This window comes from Lithobates pipiens, unplaced genomic scaffold, assembly GCF_037356315.1.
Source record: "Lithobates pipiens isolate NorthernLeopardFrog02 unplaced genomic scaffold, aLitPip1_a1.2 Scaffold_8, whole genome shotgun sequence".
NCBI lineage: Eukaryota > Metazoa > Chordata > Amphibia > Anura > Ranidae > Lithobates > Lithobates pipiens.
Genome location: NW_027507903.1, coordinates 128,666,317 through 128,686,680, shown reverse-complemented (window position 1 = coordinate 128,686,680; position 20,364 = coordinate 128,666,317). Strand labels below are relative to the sequence as shown.

The window sequence follows — 20,364 nt, the reverse complement described above, 5'->3', positions numbered from 1 at the left end:
GTGAAGTGGAACGAAATCTATTGGATATTTTAAACTTTTTTAGCAAATAAAAAAACTGAAAAGTGGTGCGTGCAAAATTATTCGGCCCCTTTACTTTCAGTGTAGCAAACTCGCTCCAGAAGTTCAGCGAGGATCTCTGAATGATCCAATGTTGTCCTAAATGACTGATGGTGATAAATAGAATCCACCTGTGTGTAATCAAGTCTCTGTATAAATGCACCTGCTCTTTGATAGTCTCAGGGTTCTGTTGAAAGCGCAGAGAGCATCATGAAGACCAAGGAACACACCAGGCAGGTCCGTAATACTGTTGTGGAGAAGTTTAAAGCCAGATTTGGATACAAAAAGATTTCCCAAGCTTTAAACATCCCAAGGAGCACTGTGCACGCGATCATTTTGAAATGGAAGGAGTATCAGACCACTGCAAATCTACCAAGACCTGGCCGTCCCTCTAAACTTTCAGCTCAGACAAGGAGAAGACTGATCAGAGATGCAGTCAAGAGGCCCATGATCACTCTGGATGAACTGCAGAGAACTACAGCTGAGGTGGGAGAGTCTGTCAATAGGACAACAATCAGTCGTACACTGCACAAATCTAGCCTTTATGGAAGAGTGGCAAGAAGAAAGGCATTTCTCAAAGATATCCATAAAAAGTCTTGTCTAAAGTTTGCCACAAGCCACCTGGGAGACACACCAAACATGTGGAAGAAGGTGCTCTGGTCAGATGAAACCAAAATCAAACTTTTTGCCCACAATGCAAAACAATATGTTTGGCGTAAAAGCAACACAGCTCATCACCCTCAACACACCATCCCCACTGTCAAACATGGTGGTGGCAGCATCATGGTTTGGGCCTGCTTTTCTTCAGCAGGGACAGGGAAGATGGTTAAAATTGAGGGGAAGATGGATGCAGCCAAATACAGGACCATTCTGGATGAAAACCTGTTGGAGTCTGCAAAAGACCTGAAACTGGGACGGAGATTTATCTTCCAACAAGACAATGATCCCAAACATACAGCAAAATCTACAAAGGAATGGTTCACAAATAAACGTATCCAGGTGTTAGAATGGCCAAGTCAAAGTCCAGACCTGAATCCAATCGAGAATTTTTGGAAAGAGCTGAAAACTGCTGTCCACAAATGCTCTCCATCCAACCTCACTGAGCTCGAGCTGTTTTGCAAGGAAGAATGGGCAAGAATTTCAGTCTCTCGATGTGCAAAACTGATAGAGACATACCCCAAGCGACTTGCAGCTGTAATCGCAGCAAAAGGTGGCTCTACAAAGTATTAACACAAGGGGGCCGAATAATTTTGCACGCCCCACTTTTAATTTTTTTATTAGTTAAAAAAGTTTCAAAAATCCAATAGATTTCGTTCCACTTCACAATTGTGTCCCACTTGTTGGTGATTCTTCACAAAAAATAAAAATTGTATATCTTTATGTTTGAAGCCTGAAATGTGGCAAAAGGTTGAAAAGTTCAAGGGGGCCGAATACTTTCGCAAGGCACTGTATATTAGGGGTGCCATGGATCGGCACCGATCCGTGATCTGAGCGGGTCACCCTGCTTGGATCGGCACACGCCGCGATCCGCGGAGCGCTCTGCGGTCTCGGCCTTAGGAAAGACCACGGCTTTGGCCTAGTTCCGGAGCGGCGGCCATCTCGGTGCACCCGTCAGTGTTTACAATGTGATCGCTCCATCAAATGACGGATTGATCACTTGTAAACAAAAAGCGTCATGATGATGCTGGTATCTCTCTCCCCTCTCTGTACAAATCTGTACAGTGGAGGGGAGAAATCGGATGGCAGCAGCGCTGTGGGCTGCATCTGTAGTGCCCACAGCCCTGCTCTGTGACAATTGCAATCACAGCCATCCCTCCATACTCTGCAAAACCCTGCCAATACTCTGCCAATACCCTGCCAATACTCTGCCGTACCCTGCCAATACTCTGCCGTACCCTGCCAATACTCTGCCGTACCCTGCCAATACTCTGCCATACCCTGCCAATACTCTGCCATACCCTGCCAATACTCTGCAATACCCTGCAAATACTCAGCCATACCCTGCAATACTCGGCAATACCCAGCCATACTCATCCATGTTTAGCCAATATTACATTGGGGGAGATGACGTGGATATTACAGTGGGGGAGATGTATATTACAGTGGGGAGATTGTGGATATTACAGTGGGGACTATATGGTGGTGGAATTTTCACAGGTTTTTGCAAATTCAATTATTATTTGCTGATCCGAAAAATGATCCGATCCGTGACTCTGATCCGAGGAATGATTCGATCCGTGAGTTTTTTGATCCATTGCACACCTAGTATATATACACATGGTATATATAATTATTAATTTTTAGTATATTTATTTATTAACAAATCAAGATGTCCCCTATTTTGTTAAGCTATATTCTGGCATGCACAATTCCAGCCTTTCCCCTAATTGAGGTCACTGCAAGATGTAAATAAGAGACATGAAGGGGTAGCATACAGGAGATCTATGGGTCCACACACTACTGCTACAATTCTTCTAACAAACATATCATACAGGATGCACTCATAACACAAAATTCATGGACCAGTATGGGTTAACTAAACACAGCCCAGCAGAAGCTGTTTGCTATCGGACCCTCACTCTGGCAAAAATTTTACAACAGTGAAAATGGAACCAGGGGGAAGAGGAAAGGAGAAGAGACACTATCCAAAGTCATTCAGTTGTGTTTTATCTCTTTAGTTGGGTGTATGAACCTAAGCAATATATGCACTCGTCAGTTAACTTTAACTAATCTATAGCGATTAATCTGCACATATGCTTTCAATGAAAATCAGAGAAATAATTGTTTAATGCATATTTTCGCCTGAAGCTGACTGTAACCAAGCCTTTTCAAAGCTCTCTGAGATGAGACAATTTTATCCATATTACCTGATTTAAACATATTCAGGAATAATGTCCAAAAAAGGGTTAACTTTACCTGATGTGTTATGTAGCATACAAAGAGTAGAACCAACATTGGAAAAGCAATTTATCAACTGAAAGTATATTAAGTTTAACAGACATATCAGTAGAGACTTCATTAAAGTATAATTTGCCACAACCTGATCAATAACCCAACACATGCATTGTTTTGTATCCACAACATATAGGAAATATGTTTAATTTCAAGTACTTAATGACCTTGAATAAAGGATTTGCACTATGGTATGTGTATGGTATTTTGATTATTATAGTCTCATTCTCCTTCCTTGTTTGGGTGACCTGTTTAACGTAGTATTAAACCCTCAGTAAACGATACAAAAAAGGTGCGCTAAGCTGCAAATAGGTGAAGTCAAAAAATTGCTGCTAGAATGGTGTAGCAAGTGAATTACAGCAAAAATAATTTTTTAGGTAAATAGTCACAATCTGTTCATAAAAAATGACAAATAATAAAAGGTGCAAAAAGTTGATAAATAGTCCAATGCTCCACAGTTCAATGTGTTTAGTGAAAAGTTGATGCTCCAACTTTTCCCACATGCAAATACAACAAACTGTTTGTGGTGCAGCTGAAATAATCCACAATGGAAATTGCATCACCGCTGTGCTCTATATGTGAAAATTGGCTGCTTAACCAAACCAATAATCCCACCATGAGATCATATGCGTGTGAATGCAAGCTCCTCTGAAGACAAGTAGTCAGCCAGCTCTAGGGAATGCATCCAGGCTTATGGTGCTTCTTAACTGGTTCCCAACTGGTGCACACCGATGTATGTCGGCAGAATGGCACAGCTGGGCAAATGCGCGTACCTGTAGGTCCCTTTAAATTTGATGCCGCACCATCGTATGCGCACCACCGGCTGGAATTGGTGCATTTGTATAGCACTGATTGCTATATAAATGACAATGGTCCCAAAAATGTGTAAAAAATGTCCGATGTGTCCGCCATAGTCTCGCAGTCACAATAAAAATTTGCCACCATTACTAGTAAAAAAAAAATTATTAATAAAAATGCCATAAACTATCCCCTATTTTGTAAACGCTATAGCTTTTGCGCAAACCAAACAAACTCTTATTGCGATTTTTTTTTTACCAAAAAAAGGTAGAACAATATGTATTGGCCTAAACTGAGGAAAAAAAAGTTTTTTTTATATATTTTTGGGGATATTTATTATAGCAAAATGTAAAAAATAATGCGTCTTTTTCAAAATTGTCGCAATTTTTTTGTTTATAGCGCAAAAAATAAAAAACGCAGGGGTGATCGAATACCACCAAAAGAATTCTCTATTTGTGGGAAAAAAAGAACGTCAATTTTGTTTGGGAGCCACATCACAGGACTGCGCAATTGTTAAACCGACGCAATGCGGAATCGCAAAATGTGCTCTGGTCTTTGGCCCGCAAAATGGTCCAGGGCTTAAGTGGTTAATATGCACTATAAACTAAAAAAGACCGACAATTTTGAAAAAAAAAAACAATATTTTTTTACCTTTTGTTATAATAAATATCCCCCCAAAAATCTTCATCAGTTTAGGCCGATATGTATTCTTCTACATATAGCATCTTGCTATGGGGGCACCTGAGTTGAGCTGCAGCTCTGTGTGTCCATTCAGACACAGAACCACGGTTCTGCCCCACCCCCCCCCCCCCCCCCGATTGGCTAACTGATTTTGATTGACAGCAGCAGACAGCAGACATTGGCTGTGTCTCAGCCAGCAAGGAGGGAAAGTCCCAGATGGCCAAGGCACTCATGGACATCGCTGGATCTAGATGGGGCTATAAATTACAACCTGGCAAGCTAGATTTATTAGCAACCCTGCCTAAACACCAGGGTGCTACAATTACAAAATAGTTAAAGATGAATGCCAGGTATGATATTTTTTACACAGTTACATTGATCAAGCTTGGACTAATGTAACTATATATATACCATGCCTATGGGATCCCTCTAGAAGCTGGAAATCACTGTAGTAGACACTGCTACTCTAGTGATCTCTTAGCTTCTGGGTCCCATGCCAAGCACCTGCCCTGCTGCATTGTGAACACAGGAGGTCGGCCATAGGCGCCATGCAGAGAATGCTTTGCATCCTCTCAATGAACGCAAAGCGCTCTTTAAATGGACAGGGTGGAGAGGTGGGGCGGTGATGTCACCCTCTCTCCATTGGGTGCAAGCTGGACCAATGTAACTGTAAAAAATGTTGTATCTGGAAATCTTCTTTAAATGTTATATACCGGTAGTACTAAGTGTTGCAAAAATATAGTGCTATACAAAGAAACAGGTACAATACAAATATTATTCTCTTATCTGTGCAAATATTGGCTTATTGATCAGCCTGACCTTTCCATTAGGTAACCGACAACCATATCTGTCATTTCCCACTTTACATTTAATGTGACCTATAATCTTTTTCTGACTTGAAGATAATATCAGCTACAACTAACTGGTTTTGAAGAGGCTGTAAAGTGCTCATTGCACAAGCATGTTAGATTGTCTCATTTGTGCTTTGATCTTGTGTTTTCTTAGATTTAATGAATAAGCCCAATCTCTAATATTTATATCAAAGGGGTTTTAACTGTGTCTGTGGTATGCGGAGTATGGAGTCACATTTTGCTGTTGAGCAGATAAGGGCTGGTTGTTTTAGACCTCTTGCACATGGACATTATTTATTGATGTAAATATGATGTAAATATGCAGGATCTTACTGGCAGAAAAAGTTGTGTTCTGTAAAGTCTTTACAGTAAAGACCTTGCATATATGCGCAAACAAGTGCATAAACACGCGCATTCAGCTATTCATATAAAATTCTTCTTTATCCTCTTCTAGCTGCCAGTGTTGCAATTTACGCATATACAATACAATATGCGTGTAAATTAATGAGTGCAAATATACCCTATAAAAAGAACATTTTGCACCAAATATTATTCTGCTCCTGCAAGGAACATATCATAAAGATGCACGTTTTAAAGTGTATCTAAAGACAAAACATTTTTTTTTTCATTTTAGATAGAGTAAAGGAGGGCTATAAGCCCTGTGATTTTTTTATTTTTTTTTGCCATCTGCATTCCTATGAGGAGATTTCCCTTCACTTTCTATCCCATAGCTAAAACAGGACTTGAGAGGAAATTCCTTTAACCACTTCCCCACCGCCCCATAGCAGATTTACTGCTGCAGGCCAGCTGCGCTGCACCGAATCGCATATGTATATATATATATATATATATATATATATATATATATATATATATATATATATACACAGTGGTGTGAAAAAGTGTTTGCCCCCTTCCTCATTTCCTGTTCCTTTGCATGTTTGTCACACTTAAGTGTTTCGGAAATTGAGACGAGCTTTGATGTTCTTTTTGCTCAGCAGTGGTTTTCTCCTTGGAACTCTGCCATGCAGGCCATTTTTGCCCAGTCTTTTCCTGATTTTGGAGGCATGAACGCTGACCTTAACTGAGGCAAGTGAGGCCTGCAGTTCCTTGGACGTTGTTGTGGGGTCTTTTGTGACCTCTTGGATGAGTCGTCGCTGCGCTCTTGGGGTAATTTTGGGCGGCCGGCCACTCCTGGGAAGGTTCACCACTGTTCCATGTCTTCGCCATTTGTGGATAATGGCTCTCACTGTGGTTCGCTGGATTCCCAAAGCTTTGGAAATGGCTTTATAACCCTTTCCAGACTGATAGATCTCAATTACTTTCTTTCTCAATTGTTCCTGAATTTCTTTGGGTCTCGGCATGATGTGTAGCTTTTAAGGATCTTCTGGTGGACCTTACTGTGTCAAGCAGCTCCTATTTAAGTGATGCCTTGATTGTGAACAGGTGTGGCAATAATCAGGCCTGGGTGTGGCTAGAGAAATTGAACTCAGGTGTGGACAACCACAGTTATAGTATGTTTTAACAAGGGGGGCAATCACTTTTTCACACAGATTTTTTTTCACTGATTTTTTTTCACCTTTAATAATAAACACCTTCATTTACAAATTGCATTTTGTGTTTACTTGTGTTGTCTTCGACTATTGTTTAAATTGGTTTGATGTTCCGAAACACTTAAGTGTGACAAACATGCAAAGGAACAGGAAATGAGGAAGGGGGCAAACACTTTTTCACACCACTGTATATATATATATTTACACACACGTGATTTTGCATTCTGGGTTTTGGGCCTCGAGTGCTCCCGCTGTGATTTTACACAGCTAGAGCTGATCAGCGGGTCCCGCAGACCCCATCTCTGCCAGCACCCACTGATTATTTGTTACACTGACACAATGTCAGTCTGCCCATGTAAGCAAGGCAGATTGTCATTCTGTCAGTACAGAAGAAATTAATTAAAGCAAAAACACTGATCCATGCCTTCTACTAGTAAAAGCACCTACCCCACTACACTGAAGCTAGGCACACAGTTAACCCTTTGATCGCTCCCGGATGTTAACCCCTTCCTTGCCAGTGTCATTAGTACAGTGACAGTGCATATTCTTAGTATTGTCCCCTGTACCCCCAAAAGAAAGTAGGTGTCTGATTTGTCCGCCGCAATTTAGCAGTCCCACTGTAAGTCACTGTTCGCCGGCATTACTTTTTTAAAAAAGTACCGTATTTACCGGCATATAACACGCACAGGCGTATAACACACACCTTCGTTTTAGGAGGGAAGTTTCAGGAAAAAAATTAAATTTTAAATAAAGAACTTTGAAGCAAAATAAGAGTCAGTGCCCATCAATGGAGCCTCACCATTGCCCATCTGCAGCCTGATCAATGCCATATGCAGCCTGATCAATGCCATCTGCAGCCTCACAATTGACCATTAATGCAGCTTGATCAATACCCATCTACAGCCTCACAATTGTCCATCAATGCAGCTTGATCAATGCCCATATGCAGCCTCACCATTGCCATGAATGCAGCCTGATCAATGCCCATCTGCAGCCTCACATCACATTACTGCTGCCTCGGAGGGAACATGGAGGGAGTGGGATTACATTTCAGATTCAGATTACATACAGCGAGAATCTCCTATTTACTCGGCTGCCTCTTTAATACAAAGTCCCGCCTCCTGGACCGGCTTCTATGATAGAACAGTGGCCCAATGCTGGCACAGGAGACAGAATTCCCATTACAGAGGCTACTGAGTAAACAGGAGATTCTCGCTGTATGTAATATGATCACTCTCGTCCCCCGCCCCCTTCCCCATTCCCCCCTAGGTGGCCCAAATTGCAGTACTGGCATATAACATGCACACACTATTTGCACCCGATTTTCAGGGTGAAAAAGTGAGTGTTATACGGCAATAAATACAGTATATATATATATATATATATATATATATATATATATATATATATATATATATATATACATATACATATATACATACATATATATATATATATATATACACACTTTTTTTTTACCAAAAATATGGAGCAGAATACATATTGACCTAAATGAATAAATTAATATAGAAATTAGATTTTTTTTTATTTACTTAGATTACATTAGATTAGATTTATTTATTCAAATTTTATTAGATATGCTTTAGAGCAGAAAGTAAAAAATATTGTTTGTTTTTTTTAATTCAAAATTGTCAGTCGTTCTTTGTTTAGAGCGTGAAAAATAAAAAACCGAAGAGGTAATCAAATACAACCAAAAGAAAGCTCTATTTGTGGGGAATTTTTTTTCATTTGGGTACAGTGTCGCACGACCACACAGTCGTTAGTTAAAATAACGCAGTGCCATATCGCAAAAAAGAGGGCCTGGTCAGCAATAGGGGTATACCTTCCGGAGGTGAAGTGGTTAAAAGTGATTGAATCCCGGTGTGTCACCAGGGTCACCAGAACTGTCCCCATTGAAAAATTGCCTTCATTAATGTTCTAATGTCAACCTAAAATTTTGGGATTTTCTTTTCATTTAATTTTTAATGATAATGGTAAACAGAACAAATAGAGAGGGCGAATCTCCCTAACAGAGGCTCAGACAGCAATAAAACCCTGAGACCCGGTTCCCACAGGGGAGACTTGTCAGGCGGCTAAGTCGCGCTCTGTTCTGTACTATGGAACCGTTCTAATAGGAGTGACTCAAGTCGCTCCGATTTAGAAAAAGGTTCCTGTACTATTTTTGGGGCGACTTCAGGCAACTTGCATTGACTTCTATACATTTTTTGCAGTGTCCCTCTTCACTATATTTAAAACTGAGAAACTATTTTTCTTTTAGTTACAATGTAAATTTTTAAAATTAATAAAACGATGGTCACTTTCTGCAGGCCAATTGCCAGTTGCAATGCCTATTTCTTATTACTTTCTATCTAGACAGAAGACAATGACTGAAATAAACCTGTCTGGAAGACATATGAAGGCTGCCATTGCTGACCTTTTAAAAATGCTCGTCATTGGTGTGTCTGGCATTAATACATAAAGATACTGACCAGCACAAACATGCATATTGAAAAGAAAATGTAGATCTCCTCATCTCATTAGTGTTTTAGAAAGTAATAAAGCCACTGAATCTGCATGACAGCCAGGGATCTGGTGTTTTCAGAAGGCATCCTCCATACATCCTCACTTTAAATAACTAAATTCTGTTAGCCAATGTTTGATCATTAAAGTAAGATAAAAAAGATGAAAAGAAAAGGGCATGGTCCAAAATGGGAATAGTAGAAGGTGGGAGTGTAATGATAATAAGGCCTGGGCACTCCCAAAACTCATAAATACCATTATTCTTTTGCATTTGACAGTCTGTGGCACAGGTTAAAGTAAAACCTTTTGTTCATAGGATCATCATACACCCGGGCCACAAACATCTTAAAATGGATAAAAGTTCACTTTACAAAAGCTTTAAAGTGGTTCTAAAGTCTCAAAGTTTTTACCTTCGTGCATGGAATGCATGAAGGTAAAAAAACCTTCTGTTTTTACCTGAGCCTTATCACAATCCAGCAATGTGCACGAGAGCAGCTGCTCTCAGAGGGACTCTCCCTCCTCACTGGCTATTGGCTCCCGCTGCTGTCAATCACAGCCAGTGAGTCAATGAGAAGAGAGTGGGGGCGGGCCGAGCTCCGGCTCTGAGTGTGAATGGACATGCAGAGCAGCGGCTCAGGAGCTGCTTGGGTGCCCCCATTGCAAGCTTCTTGCTCTGGGGGCACTTGACAGAGGAGGGAGGGGCCAGAAGAGCTGGCAGGTGATCTAAGAAGAGGAGGATCAGGCTGCTCTGTGCAAAACACAGTATTACATGTATTACATGTTTGCTATTTAAAAAAAAAAAAATTGCCTTTATCCACTTCAGCCCCAGAAGATTTGGTTGCTCAATGACCAGGCCATTTTTCGCAATACGGCACTGCGTTGCTTTAACTGACAATTGCGCGGTCGTGCAATGCTCTTCCCAAACAAAATTGACATCTCTTTTTTCCCACAAATAGAGCTTTTTTTTGGTGGTATTTGATCACCTCTGCTTTTTTTTTGCGCTATAAACAAAGACAGAGTGCCAATTTTGAAAAAACACAATATTTTATACTTTTTGCTATAATAAACATCCACAATTTTTTTTAAAAAAAGCTAATTTATTTTCTCAATTTAGGCCGGTATGTATTTTTCTACATATTTTTGGTAATAAAAATCGCAATAAATGTGTATTGAATGGTTTTGGCAAAAGTTACAAAATAGGTGATAGATTTATGGCATTTTTATTATTATTATTATTATTCTTTTTACTAGTAATGGCGATCTGGGATTTTTATTGAGACTGCGACATTATGTCGGACACATTGGACACTTTTGACACATTTTTGGGTCCATTGACAATTATACATTAACAAGTCCTATAAAAATGCACTGATTACTGGATAAATGTCACTGGCAGGGAAGGGGTTTACAGTAGGGGGCGATCAAGGGGTTAACTGTGTGTTAGTGTGTGTTAGTGAGTGTTCGAACTGTAGGGGGGTGGGACTCACTATAGGAGATGATAGATCGTGCTTCCTAGCTATTAGGAACTCACGATCTGCATCTCCTCTCCTCACAGAACAGGGATTTGTGTGTTTACACACACACGTCCCTGTTCTGCCTCTCGTGCCCACGATCGAGCGTGGCCGGTGCTCATTGCGACCACCGGTCATGAGCATCGGCACCCCCCGCAGTGTGGCGGGTGCGCGTGCGCGCCTGCTATATGGCAGCCGATGTATAGCTACAACGGTTCGTGGGATCATGCCGACCTGCTGCAGTATAATGACAGCGGCTGGTCGGCAAGTTGTTAATATTACTTGAATTATGTAGTTGTAAACCCTCACATATATCCAGTGAAGTTACTGACCTCAGCTGATACACAGAGATGAAACAAATCCTCCTAAATAAGTTGTACCTGTTTATCTACAGTCTTCTCTTCTCTACAGCTGTTCAATGTGCAGCATTTATACAGCTTGTCTGAGCTTTCAGAAAGCAGAGGGAAGGGAGCTAAAGTTGCACTCTGGAGAGCACAACCGACGAGAGCTCTGAGAGCAAATTGGTGGGAAGGGACACCCCTCCCCTTCACACGGCACACAGCAACAGAGCTGAGGCTGTCAATCACAGGCTGTGTGCTGGAGTTCCCTCCCCTATCATCTTTTTCCCTCTTGGTTTTTAGGAAAACTTGTCATGTATTGGTGGCAGCATGGTGGGGTCTGACACCACTGTCATCACAGAGAGGTTTGTGTACAAATGTGTTTATATACACAATAGAAAGCACTGTATTGCCAGAATATATCTACAGTATGTCCCATGAATAGAGTCTTTTGCATTATCTGGACACACAACAACATTTTTGCATGCAAAAAACAAACTATTTATCTGAAAACACAGCATCGTATGAATTGCCAAACTAACATATACAGTATACGCTATAGATTTATTGAGTTCCATTTTTTCTCTTTTTTACTTTTTAGTATTTAGTTTTTTTTTAAACTAGAGATATCTTGGAATGGCAGCCTTTGTAAATTTGTCTTTTCAGCATGCCTTGTGGGGTTCATGCAACCACAAGAAGATGACGGTTATGGAAGCGCTTAGTTTGCTGGATAACTTGGTGGATGAATCTGACCCTGATGTGGATTTCCCAAACTCCTTTCATGCATATCAAACAGCAGAGGGCATTCGCATGGCTCATCCCGACAAAGGTATGTGCGTATTTTACAAACCATGTGACACTATCCAGCTTTTATATAAGATGATACACACAAGATGAAAGCAGTGCTTAAAGTGATTGCAAAGTTGAATTTTTTATTTATTTTTTATAACAAACATGTTATGTTTACCTGCTCTGTGCAGTGGAACTGCACAGAGCAGCCCCAGTCCTCTTTTTCTGGGGTCTCCCACTGGCACCCCTGGCTCCTCCTCTGCTTGGTGAAGCCACTTCCTATGGTGCCACACCTGCGGGCTCCATCCTGAGCTGCTTTGCCTGTTTTCATATACAGCAAGTGTGGCTCGGCCCGACCCCCTCGCTCCTTCATCAGAGGATTTGACTGATAGCAGCAGGAGCTGATGGCTCCCAATGCCTCAGTAAATCCTTGTGAGAGAAGGAAGAGCCCCTACAGATGGGCACAGTGCTGGATTGAGTGAGGGCTCAGGTAAGTATAAAGGGAGGTGAGGGGGTGTTACTGTTCTCTAATAATTTTTTACCTTAAAGCGGGAGTCCGCCGGGACTCCGCGTTTTTTTTTTTTTTAAAGCCAGCAGCTACAAATACTGCAGCTGCTGACTTTTAAAATAGTGACACTTACCTGTCCAGCGCGCCCGCGATGTCGGCACCTGAAGCCAATCTCTAGATCGTCTCTCGGGTGCTGCCGCTGCCATCTTGGGTATGGGAATCAGGAAATGGAGCCTTTCGGCTTCATTTCCCGGTTCCCTACTGCGCATGCGCGAGTCGCGCTGCGCAATAAGGACGGTCCCCGCTGCCTCTGGGATCTGTGTGTTTCCCAGCAGGCAGCGGGGCACTTGCGGAAAGGGGCGGGCACTTGCGGAAAGGGGCGTAATCTACACCCCTTTCCGCAGAGAGCTATCCTGGAAGTGGGTGCAGATACCTGTACTGTACAGGTATCTGCACCCCCCTCCTCCCTGAAAGGTGCCAATTGTGGCGCCGGAGGGGGGGAGGGTTCCGATGAGCGGAAGGTCCACTTTAGGGTGGACCCCCGCTTTAATGCAGGGAATGCTTTAAAGTAAAAAATGTTTAGGCTTTATACACTTTAAATCAGTCAATCTTCACCGTAGCAGGTGCTGGAGACCAGACCAAATTCAGAAGAGGTGAGTATAGACATCTTTCCTTTTACAGGTAGATAGAATATGCTTAGAGTGGGAGTGGGAGTAGATTTAAGCTTAGTTAGGTTTTGACTTGCCTTCCACTTTAAAATGATATGGACTTAGGGGTAAGGTGACCACAATCCCAGATATTAGAGTGCTGTCTCCGGAAAAAAAATACCCCAATTTTGTCTCTGGTTAAAAGAATGTGTCCCTGATTTCTTTCCAGCTTTAATAATGGTGTCCCTGGCCCAGGAGGCTATAGGGTAATCCATCGTAGTACAGATTCTGTGATTGGCCTGGAGGAGGGAGGGGATGAGTGTATCTGCACCCGGATGTGTCAGGGGTTATTGATGATTAGGGATGAGCCGAACACCCCCCTGTTCGGTTCGCACCAGAACCTGCGAACAGACCTAAACTTCGTGTGAACTTTGGAACCCTATTAAAGTCTATGGGACTCGAACGTTTACAATCTAAAGTGCTAATTTTAAAGGCTAATATGCAAGTTACTGTCCTAAAAAGTGTTTGGGGACCTGGGTCCTGCCCCAGGGGACATGGATCAATGCAAAAAAAAGTTTTAAAAACGGCAGTTTTTTCAGGAGCAGTGATTTTAATAATGATTAAAGTGAAACAATAAAAGTATAATATTCCTTTAAATGTGGTACCTGGGGGGTGTGTATAGTATGCCTGTGAAGGGGCGCATGTTTCAGACCCCCACAACCACCGCTCTGGGTTGTGGGGATGAGGCCCTTGTCCCCATCAACATGGGGACATGGTGCTTTGAGGGGTCACAGACCCCCAAAGCATCCTCCCAATGTTGAGGGCATGTGGCCTGGTACGGTTCAGGAGGGGGGGCGCTCTCTCGTCCCCCCCTCTTTTCCTGCGGCCTGCCAGGTTGCGTGCTTGGATAAAGGTTCTGGTATGGATTTTTAGGGGGACCCCCACGTCAAAAAAAATTTTTAATTTGATGCGGGGTTCCCCTTAATATCCATACCAGACCTGAAGGGTCTGGTATGGATATTTAGGGGGACCCCACGTAAAAAAAATGTTTTTTAATTTGACACGGGGTTCCCCTTAATATCCATATCAGACCTGAAGAGCCTGGTAATTGAATTTAGGGGTACCCCCACGCTTTTTTTTTATTTTTTATCAATGAATGAATGAATTGTCGGCTAATACAGAGAACACTCATTGAGTGTTCTCTGTATTACGGGAGCCGACAATATAGCCGCAAGTGATTTTAAAAGACTTTTTTTCCTGCACAAATGACACTGTGCAGGGACAGTTCTAAGCACCAGAAACATGCGCCCCTTCACAGGCATACTATACACACACCCCGGTACCACATTTAAAGGAATATTACACTTTTATTGTTTCACTTTAATCATTATTAAAATCACTGCTCCTGAAAAAACGTCAGTTTTTAAAACTTTTTTTTGCATTGATCCATGTCCCCTGGGGCAGGACCCAGGTCCCCAAACACTTTTTAGGACAGTAACCTGCATATTACCCTTTAAAATTAGCACTTTAGATTTCTCCCATAGACTTGTATAGGGTGTTCCGGCTTTTCGAATTTGCCACGAACAGCCCAAATTGTTCACTGTTCGCCGAATAGGCGAACAGGCAATGTTCGAGTCGAACATGAGTTTGACTCGAACTCGAAGCTCATCCCTATTGATGATGCCACGTGTAAATATCACATGTTCTACCCAGTCCCTTTGCTCTCAGCTTGTGTAGACATTTTTGAGGGAGGTAAGGATATTTACCACCTTGCTTTTCTTTATGATGGTGACCTGCAGTGCACATCTGGGTCTTGAGATGGTAAGGGGAGGAGGGAACTGACCAGCAGATGGTGGTCTGTGGGGACTTACCAGCAGCACCATGCCAACACCAAGGTCCAGTGAGTCAATTTCAGGGAACAGGGAATTTGTGCTGAAGTTGGTTTTCTTATAGGGGGATGGGACACTCTGCTCATTTTGTAAACACGGGTCGAATATCGGCCGGCATCGACAGGTTCAATAGAAACTGTCCAACATATACGGCCCGTAATATGGCATTACCGAACAAGGTCTGCCGATCAGCTCCTGATCAGTGCTCTCAGCTAATGTCTGAGAGCACTGACTAGAGTGTCCTGGCGGGTTGGCCATCCCCCTGTCAGAACACAAAAGCACAGCAGGGGTAATCGCTGTACTAAAGCACCGTACACACTGACCCAATGCTGGGTGACATCAACGGTTCAATTAAAAACCAGCCGACATTTGGCCCACGTGTATGGCTGCTGGTCCGACAGAAGCCAGCTGTCTGCTTCTGTCCAATGAGTAACCAGCAGCCAACCGGCTCCCAATTAGCACTCTCAGCCAATGGCTAGTGGTGTGTATGAGGCTTTATGTGTTATTAGACCATACCGCTTTAAGCCACTCACACTTTTTGGCCACACCCAGCATTTTGTGTAGCATACTTTGGTGCCACTATTATACCTGGCACCTGATTCACCCCTCCCTACCCCCCGAAAAAGTGGGATGGGTCAGTAGGGTGTCCCCAGATTTCATTTTGAACATTTGGTCACCTTACCTTGGGTATGGTAAACATGTATGCATATTTTTTTTGTTACTTTGTTTTTGAACAATGTCTATTGCATTTTACTATACACATACACAAATGCCACAATTACTGTTTATATGGCTAACCACAATGTTTCAGCCACTAGTTGGTTACTCAATGGTAAATACAGCCTTTGAAGATGATAGACTTTTCAGGAAACATGACTTTGTATTTATAAAGCTATTATTTTAATAACCATTGTGAACAAAATTAGTGGTGTGACTGCAGTTATTCAGATTATTGCTGATAATATTATACGGTTTAGAATATAAAGGAGTTATGTTATTGATTCCCGTGGGCAACACCCTTTTTTCTTTTTATGCTTATTTGAAAACAATTAAATACACAGCTGGAATACACATATTTGTACTGTTTTAACTACCTTGAAAGTTACACATATTTTTCACAATGCACAGCCAGACAAGTGGCACGCTTCTGATTTAGCAATTCATCATCCTGGCTCAATAGTTTAACTTTATTTATCACATTTTCCTCCAGTACTTTTCCTGGAGAAATATATAAAAAGTTTATCTCGGGAAGCGATATTTTAAATGCAATCATTTGTAAAAGTATTTACTTTGGCATATTGTATTAATTTGAAACTTATTATACTAGAGTACTTAGTCACTCCTAAGGAAGGTAGCCTTCAATTGTGTGTGCGCAAGCACAACCTAATTAGTGAAAAAAGTCGATTATAATGAACATTTTGATGTAGATGCTCACGTGTTTGTACATGCTTTTACTTTAATTATATAATTCATTTATTTTCTATGTTTGTATAACTTGTCAGATCTAATGACATGCAACAGATTTTATTGGGTAATTTTTGTGATTAATGTGTATGAGGGGTGCCTGATGCTCCTCCCCAAGGAGCATTCCTACAGAGTTCCCCAAAACAAACAAGAAGTACTTGAATTTTTAAGGGCCCTTTCACGCGAATGTTCTGATTGGGATCGCCTGTTCGTTTTTCAGGTGGACCCAATCAGAACCTCCATGGAACCCCTATGGAGTGACGGATGTTAGAGGACATGTGTCCGCTGGCACCCGATCCCATCCTGTCCGCTAAAAACAGATGGTTGGGGATGCTTTCCCCCATCCGTCTGGCGGATCGGGTGACAGTTTGTTTCCATTTGACTGCAGCCATAGGCTGTGTCCGCTCAGCATCAGTGGAGTGGACACAGACCTGTTACCCACTTGCTCAGTGGGGATCAGCAGGGAGATCCTCTACTGAGCAGGCGGATCCACTGTCGGGGTCTGCCCTGTGTTAAACGATAACCTTAGTGTTTTTTCAGCACTCAGCTTTTTCACCAGCAGCAGGCTCCTACAGCAGGGAGAACAAGAAAGAACACTACTGAGCATCAGTCAGCTTGGATATATAAAGGCCTGGGCACAGATGAGACTAATAATGAGGCCTGGCTACAAAGTAAGATATAGACCTGGGAACTGAGGCTTTATCCCATCCAAAGGTCTACAAAACTTCCAGGCTTATGTGGGAAACCTAGGTAAAACATACACAACAACCACAATCCTACCAACCAGTGCCTCACAATGTGTATTTTAACTCTAGGACAAAATTGGGTTGATTTACTAAAAATAGAGTGCAACTCTGCGTAGAAACCAGTCTGCTTCCAGATTTTAGTCTGGATTCACACATATGCAAATTGGATGTGGTTTCTGTCCAGGGCGGCCGCAGTCCAGATGGAAAAAGGATCCTGTGCATGTTTGAGTCCTGTTCGGGTGCAGAGTTAGGCAAAAATTTGGATCTGAATCGCAACTGAACCAGTGAACAGACATGCACTGGACCCCAGGCACGAACCTACAGCTGCACATGTGTAAACTCAGGCTTAGGCTTGGTTCACACTTCTGCCTGTGACTGTGGGAATTGCAGCGACTCTTGCACCCGCAACCATCCGTAGTGAAAACGCACTGCTCTGCAAAAACTGAATGACAACCCCATGCATGTAAAATCACAGTGCAGGTATGGGAAATTTCCCTGCGGTCATGTTTTTGAAAAGGCGCATGCACCTTTTTTTTTTTTTTTTTTCCGGAAACGCAGGCACGGAAGTCTATTCATTTGAATAGGCTGCCGTGCCTGCGCAAATGCGGCCTGCAAAAATGCATAGGTGTGAACCTAGTATACTTGTCAAAGCTTAATTGAACAAGCTGAGGTTAGAAGCTGATTGGCTACAATATACAACTGCACCAGATTTTGTACTCTCCAGTTTTAGTAACTGAACCTCTATGTGTCAGCGTTAGCTGTTTGCTTGGACTGTTTAAATATTTCATTCCTAATACTGTATATCTTCATTAACTTAATTTAATTTGTTTTTTTCTACCACCTAAAATCACTTAAAGGGTTTATAAAGGCAGAAGGTTTTTTATCTTAATGTATTCTATGCATTAAGATAAAAACCCTCTGTGTGTCAGCCCCCTAATACTTACCTGAGCCCCATCTCTGTCCAGCAATGTCCACAAGTGTCTCAGCCATCCGAGACTCTCCTTTCTGATTGGATGAGACACATCAGTGGTGCCTTTGGCTCCCACTGCCATCAATGAAAGTCAGTTAGTCAATCAGGAGTGAGAGGGGGCAGGGCAGAACTGCAGCTCCGTGTCTGAATGGACACACAGAGTTGCAGCTCAGCTCGGGTGCCCACAAAGCAAGCTGCTTGCTGTGGGGACACTTGAAAGGAGGGAGGGGCCAGGAGCACAGAACAGGGACCCGAGAAGAGGGAGATCCAAGCTGCTCTGTGCAAATCCACTGCACAGCACAGGTAAGTATAACATGTTTTTTATTTTAAAAAAAAAACAAGACTTTACAATCACTATAATTACTGGAAAAGTTATAATCTTAGACAGTAATTTCCTGCTTTAGATGTCTATCTCATGTGTCTAATTTTTGTCTAACACATTTTCTTCCCTCAGATTGGTTCCAACTGGTTGGTTTGTTACATGATATTGGGAAGCTTATGGCCCTGGATAATGAACCACAGGTACCTGATCCATGAAATGAGGCATCTATCTCATAGATCCACAGTGCTAGAGAACCACCTCAAGCAGTAAGATGCAAATCTATAGGTTAGCCATGGGTGGTTTGTGTGAAGGCATAAATGAACACTACCACTCGTTTTACAGTATTCCTCATCTGTAGATATTTAAATAAATATGCTTTCATTGCTTTCTGCCTCTTCTTAAGGCCCCTTTCACACTGGGGCGGTTTTCAGGCGCTACAGCCCCTTTCAAGGCCCCTTTCACACTGGGGCGGTTTTCAGGCGCTACAGCGCTAAAAATAGCGCCTGTGTAGCGCCTGAAAAAAACGGCCCCTTTCATTCCAGTGCAAAAGCCGGAGGGCTTTCACACTGGAGCGGTGCGCTGGCAGGACGGTGAAAAAGGTCTTGCCAGCTGCATCTTTGGAGCGGTGAAGGAGCGGTGTATTTGCTGCTCCTAAACCGCTCCTACCCATTGAAATCAATGGGGCAGCGCAGCTATACCGCCGGCAAAGCGCTGCTGCAGTGGCGCTTTGCGGGTGGTTTTAACCCTTTTTCGGCCGCTAGAGGGGCAGTTTTACCGCATACCGTCGCTAAAACTATGGTAAAGCGCCGTTAAAAATAACGGCGCTTTACCGCCGACACCCACACCGCCCCAGTGTGAAAGGGGCCTAAATGCTAGTCGTTTGGCTGTTATGCTGATCTAATAGCTTCTATTTTTTATTTTTATTTTTTTATGTCACTTACATCTAACAAAAAGATCACATCAGATGTTTTGACTTTGCTTCCTGCATACTAATTTTAGATCAGTGATTTAGAAAGGTTTAAACTCATTTTAACAGCATGACATCCAGGCAATTAGCAATTTCTGAAAGCGTGCAGCAATATCAGCCCCCTATTTATCATATGACGGGTTTATTTTAATGTCTCTGCAGAACAGAATATAGGATAATAGCAAAGGCTGATCTACTGCTAACTACTTGTAAATCTAACTATGCTCATAGTTATAAGTATACATAAAATCATGTCAGTGCCATGTCTGTGGCCAACGTGAGACAAGCTGATCTTTCTTCTTTGCAGTGGGCTGTTGTTGGAGATACTTTTCCAGTTGGCTGCAAATTTCAGAAATCCATTGTGTATAGTGACACAACCTTTAAGGACAATCCAGACACAAGGCACCCAGTGTACAGGTGAGTAGAAATTACAGTGTTTAAAAATCTATTTTATAGTGCTGCAACAAGGACCTCTATCATCAATTTTCTAGACTAATAACACTGTACGTAGTAATACACAAACCCTTAGATAAAATACAGGTCTTTTCTATTCTAAATGGTATGCGTTAGACCATGCTAAGTGCAGAAAAGATGACAAACATATTTATTACCATGCCATACAATACAGATATTCTACAAATGCGAATTCTGAATCAGCCTTTCTCAATCAGGGTTCAATGGAACTCTAGGGTTCCTCCAGAGGTTGCTAGGTGTTCCTTAAGCAATGAGCAACTTCTACTTCTCAGATAAGTTTCCACTGACACCAATGATCATTTTAGCTATTTGTAAGGGGAGGATTCT

At 42.1% G+C, this 20,364-nt stretch overlaps 1 protein-coding gene across 1 annotated transcript in view; it reads left to right on the top strand.

Annotated features, from left to right (window-relative positions):
• Positions 1–20,364, top strand: part of MIOX (myo-inositol oxygenase) — a 53,715-nt gene that overhangs the window by 21,563 nt on the left and 11,788 nt on the right. Inside the window, exons 4-6 of the mRNA XM_077473407.1 lie at positions 11,928–12,090; positions 18,729–18,796; positions 19,871–19,980. Of these exons, the coding sequence (XP_077329533.1) occupies positions 11,928–12,090; positions 18,729–18,796; positions 19,871–19,980 (341 nt within the window). The remainder of the gene's footprint in view (positions 1–11,927; positions 12,091–18,728; positions 18,797–19,870; positions 19,981–20,364) is intronic.